The 20146-nt window shown below is 42.4% G+C and overlaps 1 protein-coding gene across 1 annotated transcript in view; it reads left to right on the forward strand.

Moving 5' to 3' along the window:
* LOC126163192 (cytochrome P450 9e2-like) overlaps window positions 1-12678 on the forward strand; it is a 66680-nt gene extending 54002 nt beyond the window's left edge. Inside the window, exons 7-8 of the mRNA XM_049920144.1 lie at window positions 8323-8586; window positions 11901-12678. Coding sequence (XP_049776101.1) covers window positions 8323-8586; window positions 11901-12070 — 434 coding nt within the window. The 3' untranslated portion in view covers window positions 12071-12678. The remainder of the gene's footprint in view (window positions 1-8322; window positions 8587-11900) is intronic.
* The last annotated feature ends 7468 nt before the right edge of the window (window positions 12679-20146 follow it).

The following is a 20146-nucleotide window of genomic DNA, read 5'->3' on the forward strand; positions in this document are numbered from 1 at the left end:
TCAGCAATCTTATCACCAAACGTAGGTGACTAGGTCGCGAGGTTTCACATGTGGTGAGAGGATAATGACAATTTGGGTGATGATCAAGATGTACGTACGGGAGGATTACAACTCAAGCATCCGTTATGAAGGCCTAGTTGCACAGTGAAAGATAATAAGAGAAAATTGTGACTGGCGGGCACGTCGGTTTCTAGAAGGATTTGTAGAATACGGACGATAAAATTGATAAACAGGTGGAGGGCGTATAATCTCTCTGGTGATAGTAGCTGCTAACTAATTACAAGATTGACTACGAGAGACGATAGGGGCGTCCAAATGAGTGGGTGCAAATTTTACACGGCAAAATATAAATTAACGATCGTCATTCACAACCTATTGCTAAAGGTGCTGACACCAACAGGGTTTACTGAGAGCTGACTCAAGAGACAAAACCCGACTTAAAGTTACGTCTCCTCCCTACAACATAATGTCCGTACTCTCCAGATACTCTGAGTGACCACAGAATATCTTGTTCGTTTCTTCCCTGACGCAACGTTCTGCTTGTACATGTTATGGAGGGGGGCGGGGTGGGGGGGTGGGGGCTAGAGGCCAACACACAACAGCGTCAGTTGCTCGCCCAGTCACGGTTCAGGAAGAGCACGCCAGAAACTGTACTAAAGTCCTTTCTTAACAGAAAAAACTTACAGAATTTTCTCGGAGGCTTGATTTTGATTGCTTGATTGATTTTTAAGTAGGCGCGAAGTTACACCTCTGCAGTTGAAATTCGTACCCACCGGCTAGGTTTAAAAGCAGCCGGCGAACATTCCATAGGTTTCAAGAAAAAAAGTAAGGAACTGCTTCTGACTCGCATCTAAGTCGCCATATTCCCATTTCATGCAAGATGCTACCCCAGGCTACATGAGAAATTATAAGGCTACTGATCATAACTGACGTCAGACAAAAAAATATTTAAAAATCTCCTACAGGCCCCGTCTTGTAAACTGAGACAAGAAGAAAATGAAACTGAGATGAACAAAGACTATTAATATCCAAAACGAAAACATTTTTAAAAAATCAGCTTGTATTCGACGAAAATAACATAGGACGGAGAATAAGATAGAAAGAACAACTGCGGTAGTTGAACAAGCACCGTAATATCGTAGAAGTGCTAAAGAAGCGAAGGTTGACCTGGTTTGATCACACAGCAGCAATGTCAGAGAACAGACTATCAGCAGCAGCATTCTCTAGGTAAATGCAAACATCAAAAAAAGTTTTGCATCACCTCGGTTCCGAGAGTTCCGGAAACTGTACAGAAAATTGGAATAGACATCAACATAAACATCATTTCCGCCCTTTTTATTGCTCATGAAAACCACACATTGCATGTTGTACTACCATACAGCGAGACCTTCAGATGTGGTCGTCCAGATTGCTGTACACACCGATACCTCTAATACCCAGTAGCACGTCCTCTTGCATTGATGCATGCCTGTATTCGTCGTGGCATACTATCCACAAATTCATCAAGGCACTGTTGATCCAGATTGTCCCGCTCCTCAACAGCGATTCGGCGTAAATACCTCAGAGTGGTTGATGGGTCTCGCTGTCCATAAACAGCCCTTTACAAACTATCCCAGGCATGTTTCTGAGGGTTCATGTCTGGAGAAAATGCTGGCCATTCTAGTCGAGCGATGTCGTTATCCTCGAGTAAGTCATTCAAAAAATGCGCTGCACTATCGGCCATAGGATGGCATTCACGTATCGTACAGCCGTTACGGCGCCTTCCATGACCACCAGCGGCGTACGTCGGCCCCACATAATGCCACCCCAAAACAGCAGGTAACCTCCACCTTGCTGCACTCGCTGGACAGTGTGTCTAAGGCGTTAACCCTGACCAGGTTGCCTCCAGACACGTCTCCGACGATTGTCTGGTTAAAGGCATACACGATACTCATCGGCGAAGAGAACGTGATGCCAATCCTGAGCGGTGCACTCGGCATGTTGTTGGGCCCATCTGAACCGCGCTGCGTGGTGTCGTAGTTGCAAAGACGACCTCGCGCTGCTCATGCATGGTTGTTTCACCTTTGAGCGGATTTAGTGACACCTCTGAACAGTCAACGGGACTGTATCTGTGATACAGTATCCACAGTCAAAGTCTATCTTTAGGAGTTCTGGGAACTGGGGTGATGTAAAACTTTTTTTGATGGGAATAGATAAACGGGAGAATCACGAAGACCCAGACTTAGATGGCGAAACAGTATTCGAGATGGCACAGCAACGATGAACGTCAGTTCAGAATGGACAACCAACGCACTCGACAGAAGGGAATAGAAATAGGCTCATGATCGATAAGGCCAATGCCGCATTTACAGTAAACTAAGTAACTGTCTCTACTTCTCTGTGCTATTCACAGCCCTTAAACATCTGAGCAAGTTGCTGATTCATACGTAGTGCCCTATCTGACAACAAATAAAATCTTTTTTGGCAGACAGGGCACATCCCAAATTACGGTACGGGTTTTTGACCAAGTGCAAGACTTTTATTCAACGCTCAGTAAATGGTGGTAGTGTGAGAGAAACGAGGAATTACTGTCTGTATGAGACGTCCAGAATACAGATTGTAGACACCACACGTATCGAAATCCTTATTTCAAGTTGTTACTTTATCGGCCGTATACCACGACATCCGTGTTACAGTAGACAGCGTGTTACAGTAGACAACACCGCTGGCTGCTAACGGGAAAATTCTGGGTCCGGTTTTCGGCGACGACCTCAGACGACAATTTAGTAATGACAAAGAGTATGCGAAAGTTTAAAACTGTCGTTAAGAAGAATCTATTCGAAAGAAGCAGTACACCTGAATACTGGGTAATGATGATGTGCGACTGAAGTTCTCCCTGGTCCGATGCTGCGACAGTGAAACCACACTAGGCAATTAAGCTGATGAGGAATGGATATTCCTAAAAAGAACCAACGCGTAAGTCGGAGAAACAATTGAGGCACAAGCAGGGTAATTGATCGACGAAAGAAGGATGCACAAAAATGTTCATCAAAAGAAAGGAATACAGCAGAATAAGTCTCTTAGGAATGAAATTAATAGGAAGTGGGTGGCATCTAAACGGAAATGATTGAAAGAAAAAGTGAAGAAATCAAAAAGAAATGTTTGTCAGAAGTACAGATTCAGCATATACATCCTTGACAATTGGTAAAGAACGATGACACTTACTAAGGAACAACTGTTTATTGCCATGGAACAACCAACAATTAGTACGGAACACCTGACCAACCACAGTAAAAGGAAATGCAGGGGGCGGCACGTGTTAACTACAGCAACGCCTGTGTACGAACACTCTGTATGCATTCGACAATTCATGCAGTACCGTGTTTGACGAAGATCATTGTGGAACCGATTAATGATACAGCAAGACATAATTTGAGTGCTTACGGTCATGGACGAGGAGTTGGACGGCTCGAAGTTGGTGAATGTGTCACTACCGTGGCCTCAGTAATGGGTGTGTCCAAAAATGTCATCTCGCCAATAAAAAAGGCCACTGAAAGTGGAAATGCTATGCGAAAGCATGTCGGCGGTCGTAGACGAAACACCACATCAAAAGCGGATTGATACGTAGCTCTAGTCGCGGAAAGGAATAGACACTACACTCCTAGGCATATCACTACATACTTTACGAGCTCAATGGGAGCAAGAATCTCTGCCAGAACCATTTCACGGCGATTAAATTAGACTGGTTTGCATGCTCGGAAGCCTGTAAAAGGAGCCCACTTCATCAGTGCAGTCGTCGCAAAAAGTTCGACGGTTTAGGGAGCATATGGCTTAGAGTCAGCAACAGTGGTCCAGAGTGATGTTCTGCGACGAATCTCGCCTCACCTGTGGCAAGTGAGTCTGGCCACCAGACAGTGTAGAGAGAGGGACGATCACTTTACACAACACAGAATATTCATCGGCGTCACTGATATACACACATCAAAAAAAGTATTGCACCGCCCCGGTTCCCAGAACTCCTGAAGATAGACGTTGACTGTGGATATTGTATCACAGACACAGTCCCTTTGACTGTTCAGAGACGTCACTGCATCCGCCCAAAGATGTAAACAACCATGCATGAGCAGCGCCTATTAGATGGAGGGGGTCCGACAGCCGATCAGTTCCAGTGATCCCACCAGGAAGGAGGTACCCGGGTCGCATTGTCATTGCTGGAGGTCAATACCGCGGTTCGATCGCGTCCGCATTGTTACTTTGTGCTAGGAAGGGCTCTCAACAAGAGAGGTGTCCAGGCGTCTCGGAGTGAACTAAAGCGATGTTGTTCGGACATGGAGAAGATACAGAAAGACAGGAACTGTAAATGACATACCTCGCTCAGGCCGGCCAAGCGCTACTACTGCAGTGGATGACCGCTACCTACGGATTATAGCCCGGAGGAACCCTGACAGCAACGCCACCATGTTGAATAATGCTTTTCGTGCAGCCACAGGACTAGTGTTACGACTCAAACTGTGTGCAATAGGCTGCATGATGCGCAACTTCAGTCCCGACGTCCATGGCGACGTCCATCTTTGCAACCACAACACCATGCAGCGCGGTTCAGATGGTCCCAACAACATGCCGAATGAACCGCTCAGGAATGGCATCACGTTCTCTTCACCGATGAGTGTCGCATGTGCCTTCAAACAGACAAAGATCGGAGACGTGTTTGGAGGCAACCCGGTCAGGCTTAACGCCGTAGGCACCCTGTCCAGCGAGTGCAGCAAGGTGAGGTTCCCTGCTGTTTTGGGGTGGCATTATGTGGGGCCGGCGTACGCCGCTGGTGGTCATAGAAGGCGCCGTAACGGCTGTACGATACGTGAATGCCATCCTCCGACCGATAGTGCAACCATATCGGCAGCATATTGGCGAGGCATTCGTCTTTATGGAAGACAACTCACGCCCCCATGGTGCACATATTGTGAATGACTTAATTCAGGATAACGATATCGCTCGACTAATGTTGCGAGAATGTCCCCAGACACGAAACCTATCGATAATGCCTGGGATAGGTTGGAAAGGGCTTTAATATGGACGACGCGACACACCAGCCACTCTGAGGGATCTACGCCGCATCGCCGTTGACGAGTGCGGCAATATGGACCAACAGTGCCTTGATGAGCTTGTGGGTAGTATGCCACGACGAATACAGGCATACATCAATACAAGAGGACGTGCTACTGGATATTAAAGGTAGGTGTGTACAGCAATCTGGATCACCACCTCTGAAGGTCTCGCTGTACGGTAGTACAACACGCAATGTGCGGTTTTCATGAGCAATTAAAATGGGCAGAAATGATGTTTATGTTGATCACTATTCCAATTTTCTGTACAGTTTCCGGTAGTCTCGGAACCGAGGTGATGCAAAGCCTTTTTTGATGTGTGAAGTTTAGGCGTTATGGTGTGGCCAGGCTTTATGCACGATGGGCGAAAACCGTTGCATATCTTTGCGTGAGGTGCCGTTACACCACAGCGGTATTACTGGGAGATTATTCTGGATCACGTCCGTTTCCTTCGAGCTGCTGTAGGTCCCAACTCTTGTGTTTATGGCCCACAATATCCACCCATACAGGACCGCTGAGGTGTCCGACACATTGGAATGTGAAGATACCGAACGTACGTAATGGCCTGCGTATTTCCTCGGTGCATGTCTGCAGTGCTCTTGACAGACCTGTTTCTCGATTAACACCCCCTCCCAGAACCTTGCAGGGACTGATAACCGCCTTGAGAGATGTGTGCGGCCGTATCCTCCAGAAACCCCTCAACAGTTTGGAAGCAACGGGTGCCTAATGTTCGTTAGTGCCCCAGGAGGGCTTGTTCCTTTCTGAGAGTCCGATATATACCTTTATGTCGGGAGTCTGTGTCAGACATGAACGATATTTATGTCTGTTACCCTGTTTTCCCGTGGCATGAGATTTGTGCCATTTTTCGTTGTAAATATAGCCTACCACCCCATCTCTACTACGAATGTACTGTCTTTCACTGCCTGTGTTTATTCCTGCCCAACAATATCTCTGTTCCTTAGCAATAATTCTAAGCAGTGTAGAAGAGTCAAAGACTATCTGTGCGCTCTGAAGTAAGGCTTCTGTTATAAACATAGCCCTTGCGACACTTGATAAACCAAGAAACATGACTTTTTTTTATGGTCTACACAAAACTATGACAGTATCAGCTACTATCGACCAAAGCCAATCTAAACTAACAAGATTACTCAGCGTTGACGTACATTGTCTCAAAGAACTGTTCAGTATCCGCAGTATGAGTGACTTCAGGAACCTCGTAAATATCTTTATAACAGTATCCCTCAGCAATAGACCAATAACAAGTTTATAAATTCAACGTCTGCTATACATTGAAGTGACAAAAGTCGTGGGATAGCGATATGCACATATACAGATGGCGGTCGTATCGCGTGCACAAAATTAAAAAGGGCAGTGCAATGGCGGAGTTGTCATTTGTGCTCTGGTGATTCGTGTGAAAAGGTTTCCGACGTGATTAAGGACGCATGATGGGAATTAATAGACTTTGAACGAGGAATGGTAGTTGGACCTAGACGCATTACGATGTGAGCTGTGTTTACATGGCATCGACTGGGTCCTCTGGATGTTCGGTTGAGACCATTTGCAGCCATCCATGGACGTTATATTCCTAGACAACGATGGAATTTTTATGGATGACAATGCGCCATGTCATCGTTCCACAATTGTTGGCGGTTGGTTTGAAGAACATTCTGGACGATTCGAGCGAATGGTCTGGCTACCCAGACCCCGACATGAACCACATCGAACATACATGGAACATAATAAGGAGGTCAGTTCTTGGACAAAATCCTGCACCGGCAATACTTCCGCAATTGTGGACGGCTATAGAGGCAGCGTGGCTCAATATTTCGGCAGGGACTTCCAGCGACTTGTCCGTACCACGCCGGGCTGCAGCGCAACGCCGCACAGAAGGAGCTTCGACACGATTTTACGAGATATCGCATGACCTCTGCCACCTCAGTGTAGCAAAGCAACATCTAAACCAGTTACAATCACAGAACACAAAGTATAACAGAGAAGATAATTCGTGAAGTATGACATTTGGTTCGTTGCCGAGTGAAAAGAAGGAATCTGGCTAAACGACACGTATTTCTAGTCAAGGCCGCTTAAATGTGAAGAACTCTGACTTCTTAATTCCTGATGCGAAACGTCAAGTGGATCTGTGTAGGCCCGAGTAAGACTGTTACAAAATTCGATTGTTCGAGATCCTAGAGCAAGAATTACTTCTAGCGACGATCAAGTAACATCAGGAACTTGTTCAAATGATTCCTCGGTAGCCGGCCGATGTGGCCGAGCGGTTCTAGGTGCTTCAGTCTGAAAACGCGCGACCGCTACGGTCGCAGGTTCGAATCCTGCCTCGGGCATGGATGTGTGTGATGTCCTTAGGTTAGTTAGGTTTAAGAAGTTCTAAGTTCTAGGGGACTGATGACCTCAGATGTTAAATCCCATAGTGCTCAGAGCTATTTGATGATGATGATGATGATGATGTTTGGTTTGTGGGGAGCTCAACTGCGTGGTTATCAGCGCCCGTACAATTACCCAGTCTTTGCTCAGTCCAATTTCGCCACTTTCCTGGATGATGATGAAATGATGAGGACAACACAAACACCCAGTCATCTCGAGGCAGGTGAAAATCCCTGACCCCGCCGGGAGAGCTATTTGAACCATTCCTCGGTGTGCAACGGGCGGTAGTCTCTTGTAGGCTCACTTTCTCGGCGACATACGTCATGTTCGTAATCAGATGATATTTCGCGTGCCATATGATGATTGCAGTGTAATCCGTCACCGGAATGTCACATGATGTTTTGTTGCGTTTTTGTTTTATTTTGGTATGGCTGACGTAGTGGACGGTCTCTACATCTTTTTAGCCCTACGTGGTACTGCTTCTCTTTGTCTTTCTAAACACTTCTCGGATATCTGTCAAGCAATATTTTTCGTAACAAAATGATGTATTTGGAAAACAAGAGCCTTAGCAACTTTATAGAATGTTACGATCCACTGCTGCAACGGGTTATACAGTACGTAGATTATGCAGTTTCCAAGAAATAAAATAAAGACGGCAGCAAGACACTGTAACTTCACTGCACACTTGTAAAGTCAAATACAACACAGGGAAAACACAACGAATTACAAACTGATCTGATTGCTAGTATATTATTACTTACTATGTGTAAATCCTGTGGGACCGTTGCTTCACATTAATGCAAAGACCTGCTTGTGGAACAGCTGCAATTTCCAATGGTTTTCTTAATGAAAATTCCAGAAACTCTGCGCATGTACCCTCCTGCGCCTTTCTTGGACCGAGAATGCGTCCGCACGTACCGCCTACCAGCCACGGATTCGTGCCCGAGCGTCGAACTGCGACCTGGAGACGGGATCTGGGTGCCCGTTCACGGAATCCACAACGATCCCAAATACTTCGCAGAGCCTGATTGCTTCAGGCCTGAGCGCTTCACTCCGGAGAACAAGCAGCTCATCGTACCGTTCACATACTCTCCATTCGGGTCAGGACCTCGTGTTTGTATAGGTAAGCTGTACTTTATTTTTTATTTTGAATTATGTCAGTTCTTAAAGAAAAGCAGGATCAGCATCACTACATTAAAGACACGTTAAACACACGATGGAAAACAAAAAGTATGAGGAGACACTACCGAGATTTTGCAAGCGAGTAGTGCAACATCATTGATGAAATTCCCTCGGTTTTTGTGTGAAGTTCAAATGAGAACTCAAGTTTTCCGTGATTTCCTCCGTCATCGAAGGAAAATGACTGTCGTAATTCGTGCTGCAGGAGCGTTGTGTATGTAAAGGTCGGTCGAATCGTTGAGTAGAAATATCTCTGGAATGAGCATTGCGTTCAGAGCATCTTGTCAGCATTAAGCTGGAAGTGTCACGTGATCTCTCGGGACGACGCTATTTTCTTAAGGCCATTTCTCATTGGGCGTCACGTCTCGTCACGCGGAAACATTCCACAATGCATTTCAAATAGACGCATTCACATTGCTCGTCAAGGGACCGTTACATCACGGCACATAGTTTCTCGCGAAGAAAGTGACGGTGTCGTCTTGTGCTAACATCGCAAGTTAACCTATTTTCGCTGCTGTGTTTTTGTGTCGTCGTAATATCGTAATATTTATTTTCTTATTGTTCTGCATTCGTGGAAAGTTGCAAATGTCCCGTGACGACTTGGATATTTTTTATATTGAGTGTTCTTACACCAGCGATGTCAGATGTCTCAAAGCGAAAAATTATTCAGTTTTTACATGCATGTAAATAAGAACATAAGTTAACGAAGCAATTTCCACTACCTAACATGTTAAATGAAAAGGTCAACTCTAATGAAGGAGAAAACGTAGTTGTTTATGACGTTATTAGTTACGTAAGGAAAAAACATAACGGATGAGGTAAACAGGCTCCATTTCTTCGTTTATAGCTATTGCTGGACGTGTTTGTATGTGTATATTTCCTCTAGCAATTAAATGTCGATCTTTTTGAATGTTGTTTCACTTTTAAGCACATTACCGAACAAAACTTGTCAAGAACATACGTTATGAATTTTGTTTAGACCATTAATAACCTTCGAAGTTGTTAGTTCCTCAATTCCTTTGACGTTTTGTATCACAGATGTTGGCTCATAAATATATTTACGTCTTTCGGTACTGGACTAAGCGAACTAATGTGACGATACCGCGACGTGATTCCCGTTCATTTTGCTCTTCAAAACTACGAGCACAGCTTATTCCAGGCATCAAATTTATATTGCTATGGTGGCTACAAATCGCCTATACCAAGTCCATGGCACCTACGAAGATAATCTGTTTGTACTACTGATACGAGTGATATGACGCTATTCGAAATTTATAGGATACATTACGTACAAATCTACGTCGTCCCGTGACAATGGTGGCAAAGTATGTTGATAATAGAATGCGCATCTGAATGCTCACTCCAGAGATATTTCTATTCTATGGGTCGAATACAGAGATCTCTATACAACCTGGATGTAGAAGTCTGGTCTCTTGAGTACAGAACTGCAGCGAGTATGCAAATTCATGTGCTTTGCATCGTCCGCCATGTTGCAGTTTGGCAAGAAATATCGATCGGCCTGTGCGTGACAAAGAATTGCAGACCGATTTCTTGTTTTGAACTTTATGTCAATTTGTGATATAACAGCGGAATCTGAAAGTATTTCCTTTTCGTGTTCTAGTGACATTTCCTAGCAGCCATGTTGTAGTTCGGCAAGAAACGAAATATAATCATCTATGGCTGGCACGATCAGACAGTGGAAGTTCAACGTTCAGGTGGTATAGAGATCACTGTAGATGCGTTATGTAAAGGCCGAGGAGACTATACTCATTATCAGAGAGGATGTTGATGTCTATGAAGTACAGATGGGGGTAGTAAAGTAGCCACCACCACCGATCTTGTTGGAGAGTAAACAGTTCTCCGCGAATTCGTCTACGTAAAAGGAACGGAATAACACTGATTAAGCAAACAATTATTTCAGTAACAAAAAGAAAAAAAAAATGTGGGTCAATAACCGTGAAAAGACCAAAGTTAGAAGAAATGTCTCTACCGGGTTAAGAGTTTCAAAACAGAGAAATATTAAGAGCATAATGAAAAACAGTCAGGATTTTAAAAAATAGGAAGAAAAAAATGCAAATAATCAGCCATGACAGCGAAAGAATGAAAAAAACTGGAAAAAAGGAAAATAAATAGCAACCGAAAGACTAAAACATAAATATTGCCAGCCAGAGTGGCCGTGTGGTTCCTAGGCGCTACAGTCTGGAACCACGAGACCGCTACGGTCGCAGGTTCGAATCCTGCCTCGGGCATGGATGTGTGTGATGTCCTTAGGTTAGTTAGGTTTAAGTAGTTCTAAGTTCTAGGGGACTGATGACCTCCGAAGTTGAGTCCCATAGTGCTCAGAGCAATTTGAACTATAAATATTGTTTTACAAGGCCCAGAGTTGGCCATATTCAGATCAGTAAGAAGAAATAATTTATTAAGTAAAGTGTTACGGTTCTACGTCGCAAAACAGCTCTAAACTACTTCTGAAGCTTTATCAGTGAAGTTCAAATCCGTCCTGTAACACACTTGTGCGCCGCGTTAATTCGCAACTACTCCACTCTGTATTGTACCTACTTTGAGTACGTAAGGTGATACGTTTGTTTGCAGTTATTCCTAGAAAAAGTTGATTATGACCTTTTGTACACCAGAAATGTTACGCCACCGCCAATCTTATTTGGTGCATGGCTGTTTTTGAACTGTTGGTAAAAAAAGTGCAACGTAAATTCATTTAGCTGTCTGAACGACTAAAGTGCACTTCACCCAAGGACTGACGCTGGTGTCGTCGCAGAAGTAAATTTACTTATCTTTTTCTAAAAACCAGTAATTAGATTCAGAGAAAATTTGAGTCTGTATCGTAAAATGTTATACACTAACAGAACCATTTTCCTGTTTTGTGTATTTCTGGTCATCATTCGTGCTTCATGTACTGGTTTATTTATGTTCCAATGTTTCAGACTCGCTTCAGCATGGATCTTTGTAGGTGTGAAGTTAAACTGTGTTGTAAACATAAGTCACAACAAACAGGATAGGACTAGCCTCTTTACATTGAGTCCTGCTCAGCGTGAAGTGGCTAGTCCTATGCTTTTTCTTGTGACTCATATTTACAAATACTTCAACTTCACACCGACAAAAATTGTAGTTTCTCACCGTTAGCAGTTCAAAATGCAAGAAATCCACAGACCATAAATCTATGGTGTATGAACAAATTTACCATCATATTGCTTTCTTTGTATGTGATATGAGAATAACGTTGTTAATGTTTCCTTGTTGCAGCCCAGAGATTCGCTATCATGGAGGCAAAGACTGTGCTGCTGTACCTCATGTCCCAGTTTAATATAGAAGTTGTTTCCAAGACACTAATTCCGTTAAAACTCGATCCAGGCAATAGTGTGTCGCTCTCGATAAAGGGTGGTGCGTGGCTTGGCATTCGACAGAGATCCTAACACGTACATCACTTTCAGCAGAACGAAGGAGTTCTCACAGTATTGTTCAACTGGTAATTCAGAGCACCAAGAGATGCCTCCACACCGACATCGTCCCTGTTCACATGGAAAAAGCGATAATCGCTATTGTACGTCCAGTTATTGACTTGAGTGCAGGAAACTTTATGGTTCGGATGCAAAAAGGGTAAAGTGGAACAGTTTTGAAAACAAATAATGGACTTTGTCATAACGGTAGTTTTTGGATGCTATTCAAACTAAGACACTAAGATGACTCCCAGTACATGACTTGATGACTCAGAACTCGTTCCATACTTCGCAAAGGCTTTGGAGAAGGAGATACGACGCAATCAACTGATACCAATCACATATGAATTGAGTTATACCTTTTCGAGTGTTACAGTCAGCATTTAAACTATGTTGTGATGCAGGTATAGTGTATAACGAATCATTTGTTCTCGTCTTGTCTCATGATATTCGTATCGAAAACAAAATAAAAAATAGTGTTGTGAAACTGCAGCTAGAGTGTATCTCAGTGAAACACCTGGACAATGATAATGTAAACTCTCAACTTTATTGTTGTCACATTCAATAAATAGTTTTTAAATTATCGTTGTGGTACTTTTATTGATTTGTAGTTATACTAATTACACCTATTTGTACATAATCCTCAAGACAGAAGTTGTGCTATTTACATAAACATGCAGTTTGTTTATAGGTAACTGACAACTTTTTTATATACAAGTATTCATCTTCTGTACAGAATGTACTGCCAAGTAAACACTGCCGTCTTTCAAGCATTTTATTTCTGTTGGTAGATCATCTAAGGGTTTCACCTATGTACGTCACACATTTCGAAGTCACAGACAGAGGGTTCCCTGCTAGTAGTTTTGAATGAATTGTTAAGAACTAATTTCACATAGATTCATTTGGTTTAGGAAAGCGTCCCCCTTGAGCAAAACAGTTTTTCTTCTTCGTTGACAACCTGTTGTACTCCGCCAGCTCTACTCACAACAGGACGGGTTTCCCGTGTGCTCACCAGTCAGTGGACTCCTAGCTAACATATTTCTCAATCACATTGAAAACAAAATATTTGAGACAACAATAAGACCCAAACAAAAAGAATAGTATGTTGGTATCGCTATGTAGATGATATCATGTGCGTTCAAGATGAAATACCCAGTCACATCCAACAACTCCACAATGATATAAACGCAGTTCACGCAAAAATAAAATTCGCCATAGAACAGACAAAACAAGCAAACCCAGTTTTCCATATTCAGGAAGGCCACCGTCTACACACAATCTCTCTTTATGCACGAACTATCCATTTTGCAATGTATGCTACACAGTCTGAACAAAACTCCACACTGTGATGACAAATACAAAAACCTATTACAGACAATCAGACAAATTGTTATAGAGAATGGATACGATATAAACATTATAGAGAAACTAAATCACGAAATAAAACGAAAATAAAGGGGACACCTAGCACATAAAAATAAAAACCTGTCGTCAACTTACAAACGCAAGACACACAGGACATAAACACACACAGATCACAAAGGCACAGAATATAAACACACAGAACATACACACAGGCACACATGAACAAGAAACACACATAACAACAAGCAAACAGCGCACTGTGGCTTACAACAACAAAGCAGCCCATAGAATAGGAAACATACTAAAAAAATAAGACATAAAGTAGCCCACACGACAGACAACTCTCTACATCATCATCATTTAAGACTCATTATGCCTTTCAGCGTTCAGTCTGGAGCGTAGTCCCCCTTATAAAATTCCTCCATGATCCCCTATTCAGTGCTAACATTGGTGCCTCTTCTGACGTTAAGCCTATTACTTCAAAATCATTCTTAACCGAATCCAGATACCTTCTCCTTGGTCTGCCCCGACTCCTCCTACCCTCTACTGCTGAACCAATGAGTCTCTTGGGTAACCTTGCTTCTCCCATGCGTGTAACATGACCCCACCATCTAAGCCTGTTCGCCCTGACTGCTACATCTATAGAGTTCATTCCCAGTTTTTCTTTGATTGCCTCATTGTGGATACCCTCCTGCCATTGTTCCCATCTACTAGTACCTGCAATCATCCTAGCTACTTTCATATCCGTAACCTCAACCTTGTTGATAAGGTAACCTGAATCCACCCAGCTTTCGCTCCCATACAACAAAGTCGGTCGAAAGATTAACCGGTGCACAGATAGCTTAGTCTTGGTACTGACTTCATTCTTGCAAAAGAGAGTAGATCGTAGCTGAGCGCTCACTGCATTAGCTTTGCGACACCTCGCTTCCAGTTCTTTCACTACGTTGCCATCCTGTGAGAATATGCATCCTAAGTACTTGAAACCGTCCACCTGTTCTAACTTTGTTCCTCCTATTTGGCACTCAATCCGTTTATATCTCTTTCCCACTGACATTACTTTCGTTTTGGAGATGCTAATCTTCATACCATAGTCCTTACATTTCTGATCTAGCTCTGAAATATTACTTTGCAAACTTTCAATCGAATCTGCCATCACAACTAAGTCATCCGCATATGCAAGACTGCTTATTTTGTGTTCACATATCTTAATCTCACCCAGCCAGACTATTGTTTTCAACATATGATCCATAAATAATATGAACAACAGTGGAGACAGGTTGCAGCCTTGTCTTACCCCTGAAACTACTCTGAACAATGAAGTCAATTTACCGTCAACTCTAACTGCTGCCTGACTATCCATGTAAAGACCTTTAATTGCTTGCAAAACTTTGCCTCCTATTCCATAATCTCGTAGAACAGACAATAACTTCCTCCTAGGAACCCGGTCATATGCCTTTTCTAGATCTATAAAGCATAGATACAATTCCCTGTTCCACTCATAACACTTCTCAATTATTTGCCGTAAGCTAAAGATCTGGTCCTAACAACCTCTAAGAGGCCTAAACCCACACTGATTTTCATCCAATTGGTCCTCAACTGATACTCGCACTTTCCTTTCAACAATACGTGAGAAGATTTTACCCACAACGCTGATTAAAGAGATACCTCTGTAGTTGTTACAATCTTTTCTGTTTCCGTGTCTAAAGATTGGTGTGATTACTGCTTTCGTCCAGTCTGATGGAACCTGTCCCGACTCCCAGGCCATTTCAATTATCCTGTGTAGCCATTTAAGACCTGACATTCCACTGTATTTGATGAGTTCCGACTTAATTTCATCCACCCCAGCCGCTTTATTGCACTGCAATCTATTGACCATTTTTTCCACTTCCTCAAATGTGATCCTATTTCCATCATCATTCCTATCCCATTGTACCATGAAATCTGAAACATTACTGGTCGTATTTTCACCTACATTGAGCAACTCTTTAAAATATTCCCTTCATCTGCCCAAGGAATCCACAGGATTCACCAGCAGTTTTCCTGACCTGTCCAAAATACTTGCCATTTGCTTCTTACCTCCCTTTCGAAGACTGTTAATTACACCCCAGAATGGTTTTCCAGCAGCTTGACCCAAAGTCTCCAACCTGTTTCCAATGTCTTCCCGAGATTTCTTCTTGGATGCTGCAATTATCTGTTTGGCTTTGTTTCTTTCTTCAACATAACCTTCTCTGTCTACCTGAGTTCTAGTATGTAGCCATTTTTGATACGCCTTCTTTTTCCTTTTACAGGCTGCCTTGACTGTCATTCCACCAAGCTGTTTACTTCATCCTACCCTTACACACTACTGTTCAAAGAAATTATTTAGCCACTTCTAGTACTGTGTCCCTGTACCTTGTCCATTCCTTTTCCGATGACTGTAATTGACTACATTCAACTACCTGGTACCTTTCTGAGATCATTGTTATGTGCTTGTGCCTGATTTCCTTATCCTGAAGTTTCTCCACTCTTATCCTCCTACATATGGACCTGACCTCCTGCACTTTCGGCCTAACAATCCCAATTTCACTGCAGATTAAATAATGATCAGTGTCATCAAAGACTCCCCTGAATACACGTGTGTCCCTCACAGCCTTCCTGAATTCCTGATCTGTTATTATATAGTCAATGACAGATCTGGTTCCCCTGCCTTCCCAAGTATACCGGTGAATGTTCTTATGTTTAAAAAAGGAGTTTGTGGTTACTAAGCCCATACTGGCACAGAAATCCAAGAGTTGTTTCCCGTTCCTGTTGGCCCCCATATCCTCTCCAAATTTACCCATAAACTTTTCATACCCTTCTGTTCGATTTCCAATCCTGGCATTAAAATCACCCATGAGCAGAACACTGTCCTTGTCCTTTACTCTAACAACTACATCACTGAGTGCCTCATAAAAACTATCCATCTTATCTTGAACTGTCCCTTCACAATGCGAATATACTGACACAATCCTAATTTTCTTGCTAGACACTGTCAAATCTATCCACATCAGTCGTTCGTTTACATACCTTATTGCAACTACGCTGGGTTCCATTTCTTTCCTGATGTAAAGCCCTACACCCCATTGTGCTATTCCTGCTTTGACTCCTGACAGGTAGACCTTGTATTCTCCCACTTCCTCTTCTTTCTCACCCCTTACCCGAATGTCACTAACAGCTAAAACGTCCAGCCCCATCTTACTTGCAGCCTCTGCCAGCTCTACCTTCTTCCCAGAGTAGCCCCCACTGATATTAATAGCTCCCCATCTCATTACCATTTGTTTGCCAAGTCGTATCTTAGGAGTCCCTGGTTTGTCAGTTAGAAGTGGGACTCTGTCACCTCCAAAGGTCCGAGGCATTTTGGTCTGATTGTTGCCAGCATCATATTTAAAGTACCAGGGAAGCAGGTTGCTAGCCTTACTTGCCCCAAGTCCCATTGAGTTTAACCCCTAACGGTTGAGGGACTAACCGGTGGATTTGGTAGTCTTTGCCATATGAGCACAAAGGTGACCACGACTCAGAATCTGTCCGAGATGCCCAGCCTTATTCCAAAGTAACTGGTATCCCGACTGTCGGGACCACTTACTTGGCCACTCATACGTTGCCCATGGTTCATGAACTAGAACATGACTACATGAACCCACACCATGATCACTACTGTCTACAGAAAAAATTAAAGGCAACCATTAAAAACACAGACAAACACAACACATTTGGTATTTGCCAGTTCGCATGCCAGAATTGCAAATCAATTCACATACGATACACATGCAGAAACTTTAACCCCTAACGGTTGAGGGACTAACCGGTGGATTTGGTAGTCTTTGCCATATGAGCACAAAGGTGACCACGACTCAGAATCTGTCCGAGATGCCCAGCCTTATTCCAAAGTAACTGGTATCCCGACTGTCGGGACCACTTACTTGGCCACTCATACGTTGCCCATGGTTCATGAACTAGAACATGACTACATGAACCCACACCATGATCACTACTGTCTACAGAAAAAATTAAAGGCAACCATTAAAAACACAGACAAACACAACACATTTGGTATTTGCCAGTTCGCATGCCAGAATTGCAAATCAATTCACATACGATACACATGCAGAAACTTAATACCAGATACACAGAACACAGAAAAGTATTAAAAAGTAACATCTGTCATTCTATATCTTATGGACATGAAACACAGCCCAAAAAACATCAACAATGACTTCTAAATGCTGAAATGCAGCAACGGTCTCCCACAAAAAGTAATAACTGGAGAAGAGTATCAAACACAAAAATCATAATTGAAGGGAAAAAGCAGTAAATTAATATACTGTTCTGTGCAATGTAACTCTGTCCTTTGCACTCAAAGAACCATCAAACAACACCAACCCATATATACCCCAAATCTCCCTCTATACACACACACACACACACACACCACAATAAAAATAAAAAAGTTAAAAATAAATAAAAATAAAAAGTAGTAATTAAGTAAATGAAGCTCACGCCCATTCATCTACATACATATATACACACACAAAACGGTAGATACAGCTCACAAACATCCAAAACTCCCACCCAAAATACATTCAACTGTTCAGCTTTCCGTCATCTTGTTTCTGCAGTTTGTAAACAGTGACAACAAAAATTTTTTAGTGCAGGCCTTCGCATTGCAGATAGTGGAGAAATCAGAAAAAGTAAGTGAAACATGTTGCAAACACACACATTCACAAACACACTCACAATCTTCAAAATAGAATTAGTTAATGGTAGACACAACCATAACATTCCCAGTCGTAAAATTTCGAAGTAAATAACTATTCTACATTAAGTTATATGGCTGCAAATGCCAAACTGTTGAACAAAGCAACTGCAATAAGAAAACGTAAAAATCCAGGAAAACTGCAGCCTGTGGTAACAAGGTACATATACAAAACTTTGTCGGTTCCTCAAATATGTAAGTACTCTCTTAAATTTGTATGTGTACAAGTAGTAAAGAGTATTTGTTTCCTGTGTTAGACGAAGATAATAAAAAACTCACTGATGATACTGAAACTTCAGCGAAACATGTCTGGGAAATAAAGATAAAGATAAAAATTGGGTTTTGCTGAAGTAGGCCCTGTACAAAAGCAAATCTGTTTGGAAAAAAATACAAACAGAAGAGCTTCAACCTCAAGATGATTATTCACAGAGATTAAATGTACTGTGAGATGGAAGTGTCTGTACTCTTAACTCTTAAACAGATTTTCTCTTGTTACAGGTGTGTAGAACCCATACAAAATATTAGATATTTTGTTTCATTCAATAAATATTTTGGCGCCTACGTCTCATATCATCATGCTGTTCGACATTAATGATTGTAAATATTTTAATGTATTTATTTATATGTCCCAAAGTTGCCCCAGCTACACCTATGGCGGAAGTAACTTATTTTAATGTAGTGTATTTACGAGAGCAACAAATTACTTAAATTTTTCATATTTTTTGCACTGTATACAAATCTCAAAAACTTCTCACAGTAATGGACTCCACACGATTATTTTTATATAGACTCGAGAAACGTGAGGTCAAATGAGACCAAAACATTTCCTCAGTCAGCAGTTACAGGTCTTAAATCAATAATTGGCATGAAAAGGATGCATACAAAATGTTATCTCTGGGCATCAGGAACGGTATGTACCTGACTCCACTGTACTTTATAAGGAAGTTCCTGCACGAATACTTTCTCTGCTGTTTGAGTTTCAGCTCTCTACGTAGCATTATTTTCCTCAGTAATAACTACAAATTCGTTGTATCGTTGACATTTACTAAAGGGCTGCACGTAAATCTGGCATCATTAAACATGACGATGCGACAACGCGCACTGTACGAATAGCTTCTGTGACTACTGCAATCAGTTGTTTTGATAAAGAAAGAATGAAACTTAACACGTTTCACATCAGTTGCAAACCCTTCTACCATGCCCGTCCCTTAAAGCTCAAACACGGGCGCCGACATCTACTATGAGCGTCTCATAACAAAGGAGAAACCACCCACTGTAACACAATTCACATGCCGCTCTCCTCTCAGTACTCTTAATATCTGACAGAAGTATCACAGTCGTCTGCTAATATCTGCGATATGAGCAACATCACTGAATCTAAAACCCAGACGTTGGAGCAGTAAATGTTGATACAGAAAATCTCAAGATCTTGGAAGAAGCTGTTTTCTGTTTACAGTAAAATTTAAATGTATTTTCTCAACACTGTGTTGACAGAAAATTCACTAAGCTTGACGCCTAAAGCCGGAGGCTGTAAACAACCGCCGGTAACGAAGAAAAGCCTATCAGCATCTCATTTGTAAACATGACGAGCGCATTTGATCTCACTGTTGCTGATGACCCAAAGAGGTTACGACATTCGATAAAATCACGTGCGGTATGACTCATGACGCTTTCCCGGTAACAGAGTTTTTACAAGACGTAGTACAGCTAAAGCAGTGTAAGAGGGTCAAAACAGAGAATTTCACATCGTGTCGACGGCGTAGTCTTTAGAGACGGTAGATTTGCTCTTTTGTACGGATATAGGAAAGGAAATCGCCCTAAATCTATTCAGTTCGTTCGGTGAATGCGGCGTAGTGTTTTCCAGTGGGAATATTAGTTTAAGAACCTGCGTTAACAGTGCGGACTGGGTTTGTTAC

The sequence above is a fragment of the Schistocerca cancellata genome, chromosome 2 (genome assembly GCF_023864275.1).
Source record: "Schistocerca cancellata isolate TAMUIC-IGC-003103 chromosome 2, iqSchCanc2.1, whole genome shotgun sequence".
In the NCBI taxonomy this organism is placed as follows: Eukaryota; Metazoa; Arthropoda; class Insecta; order Orthoptera; family Acrididae; genus Schistocerca; species Schistocerca cancellata.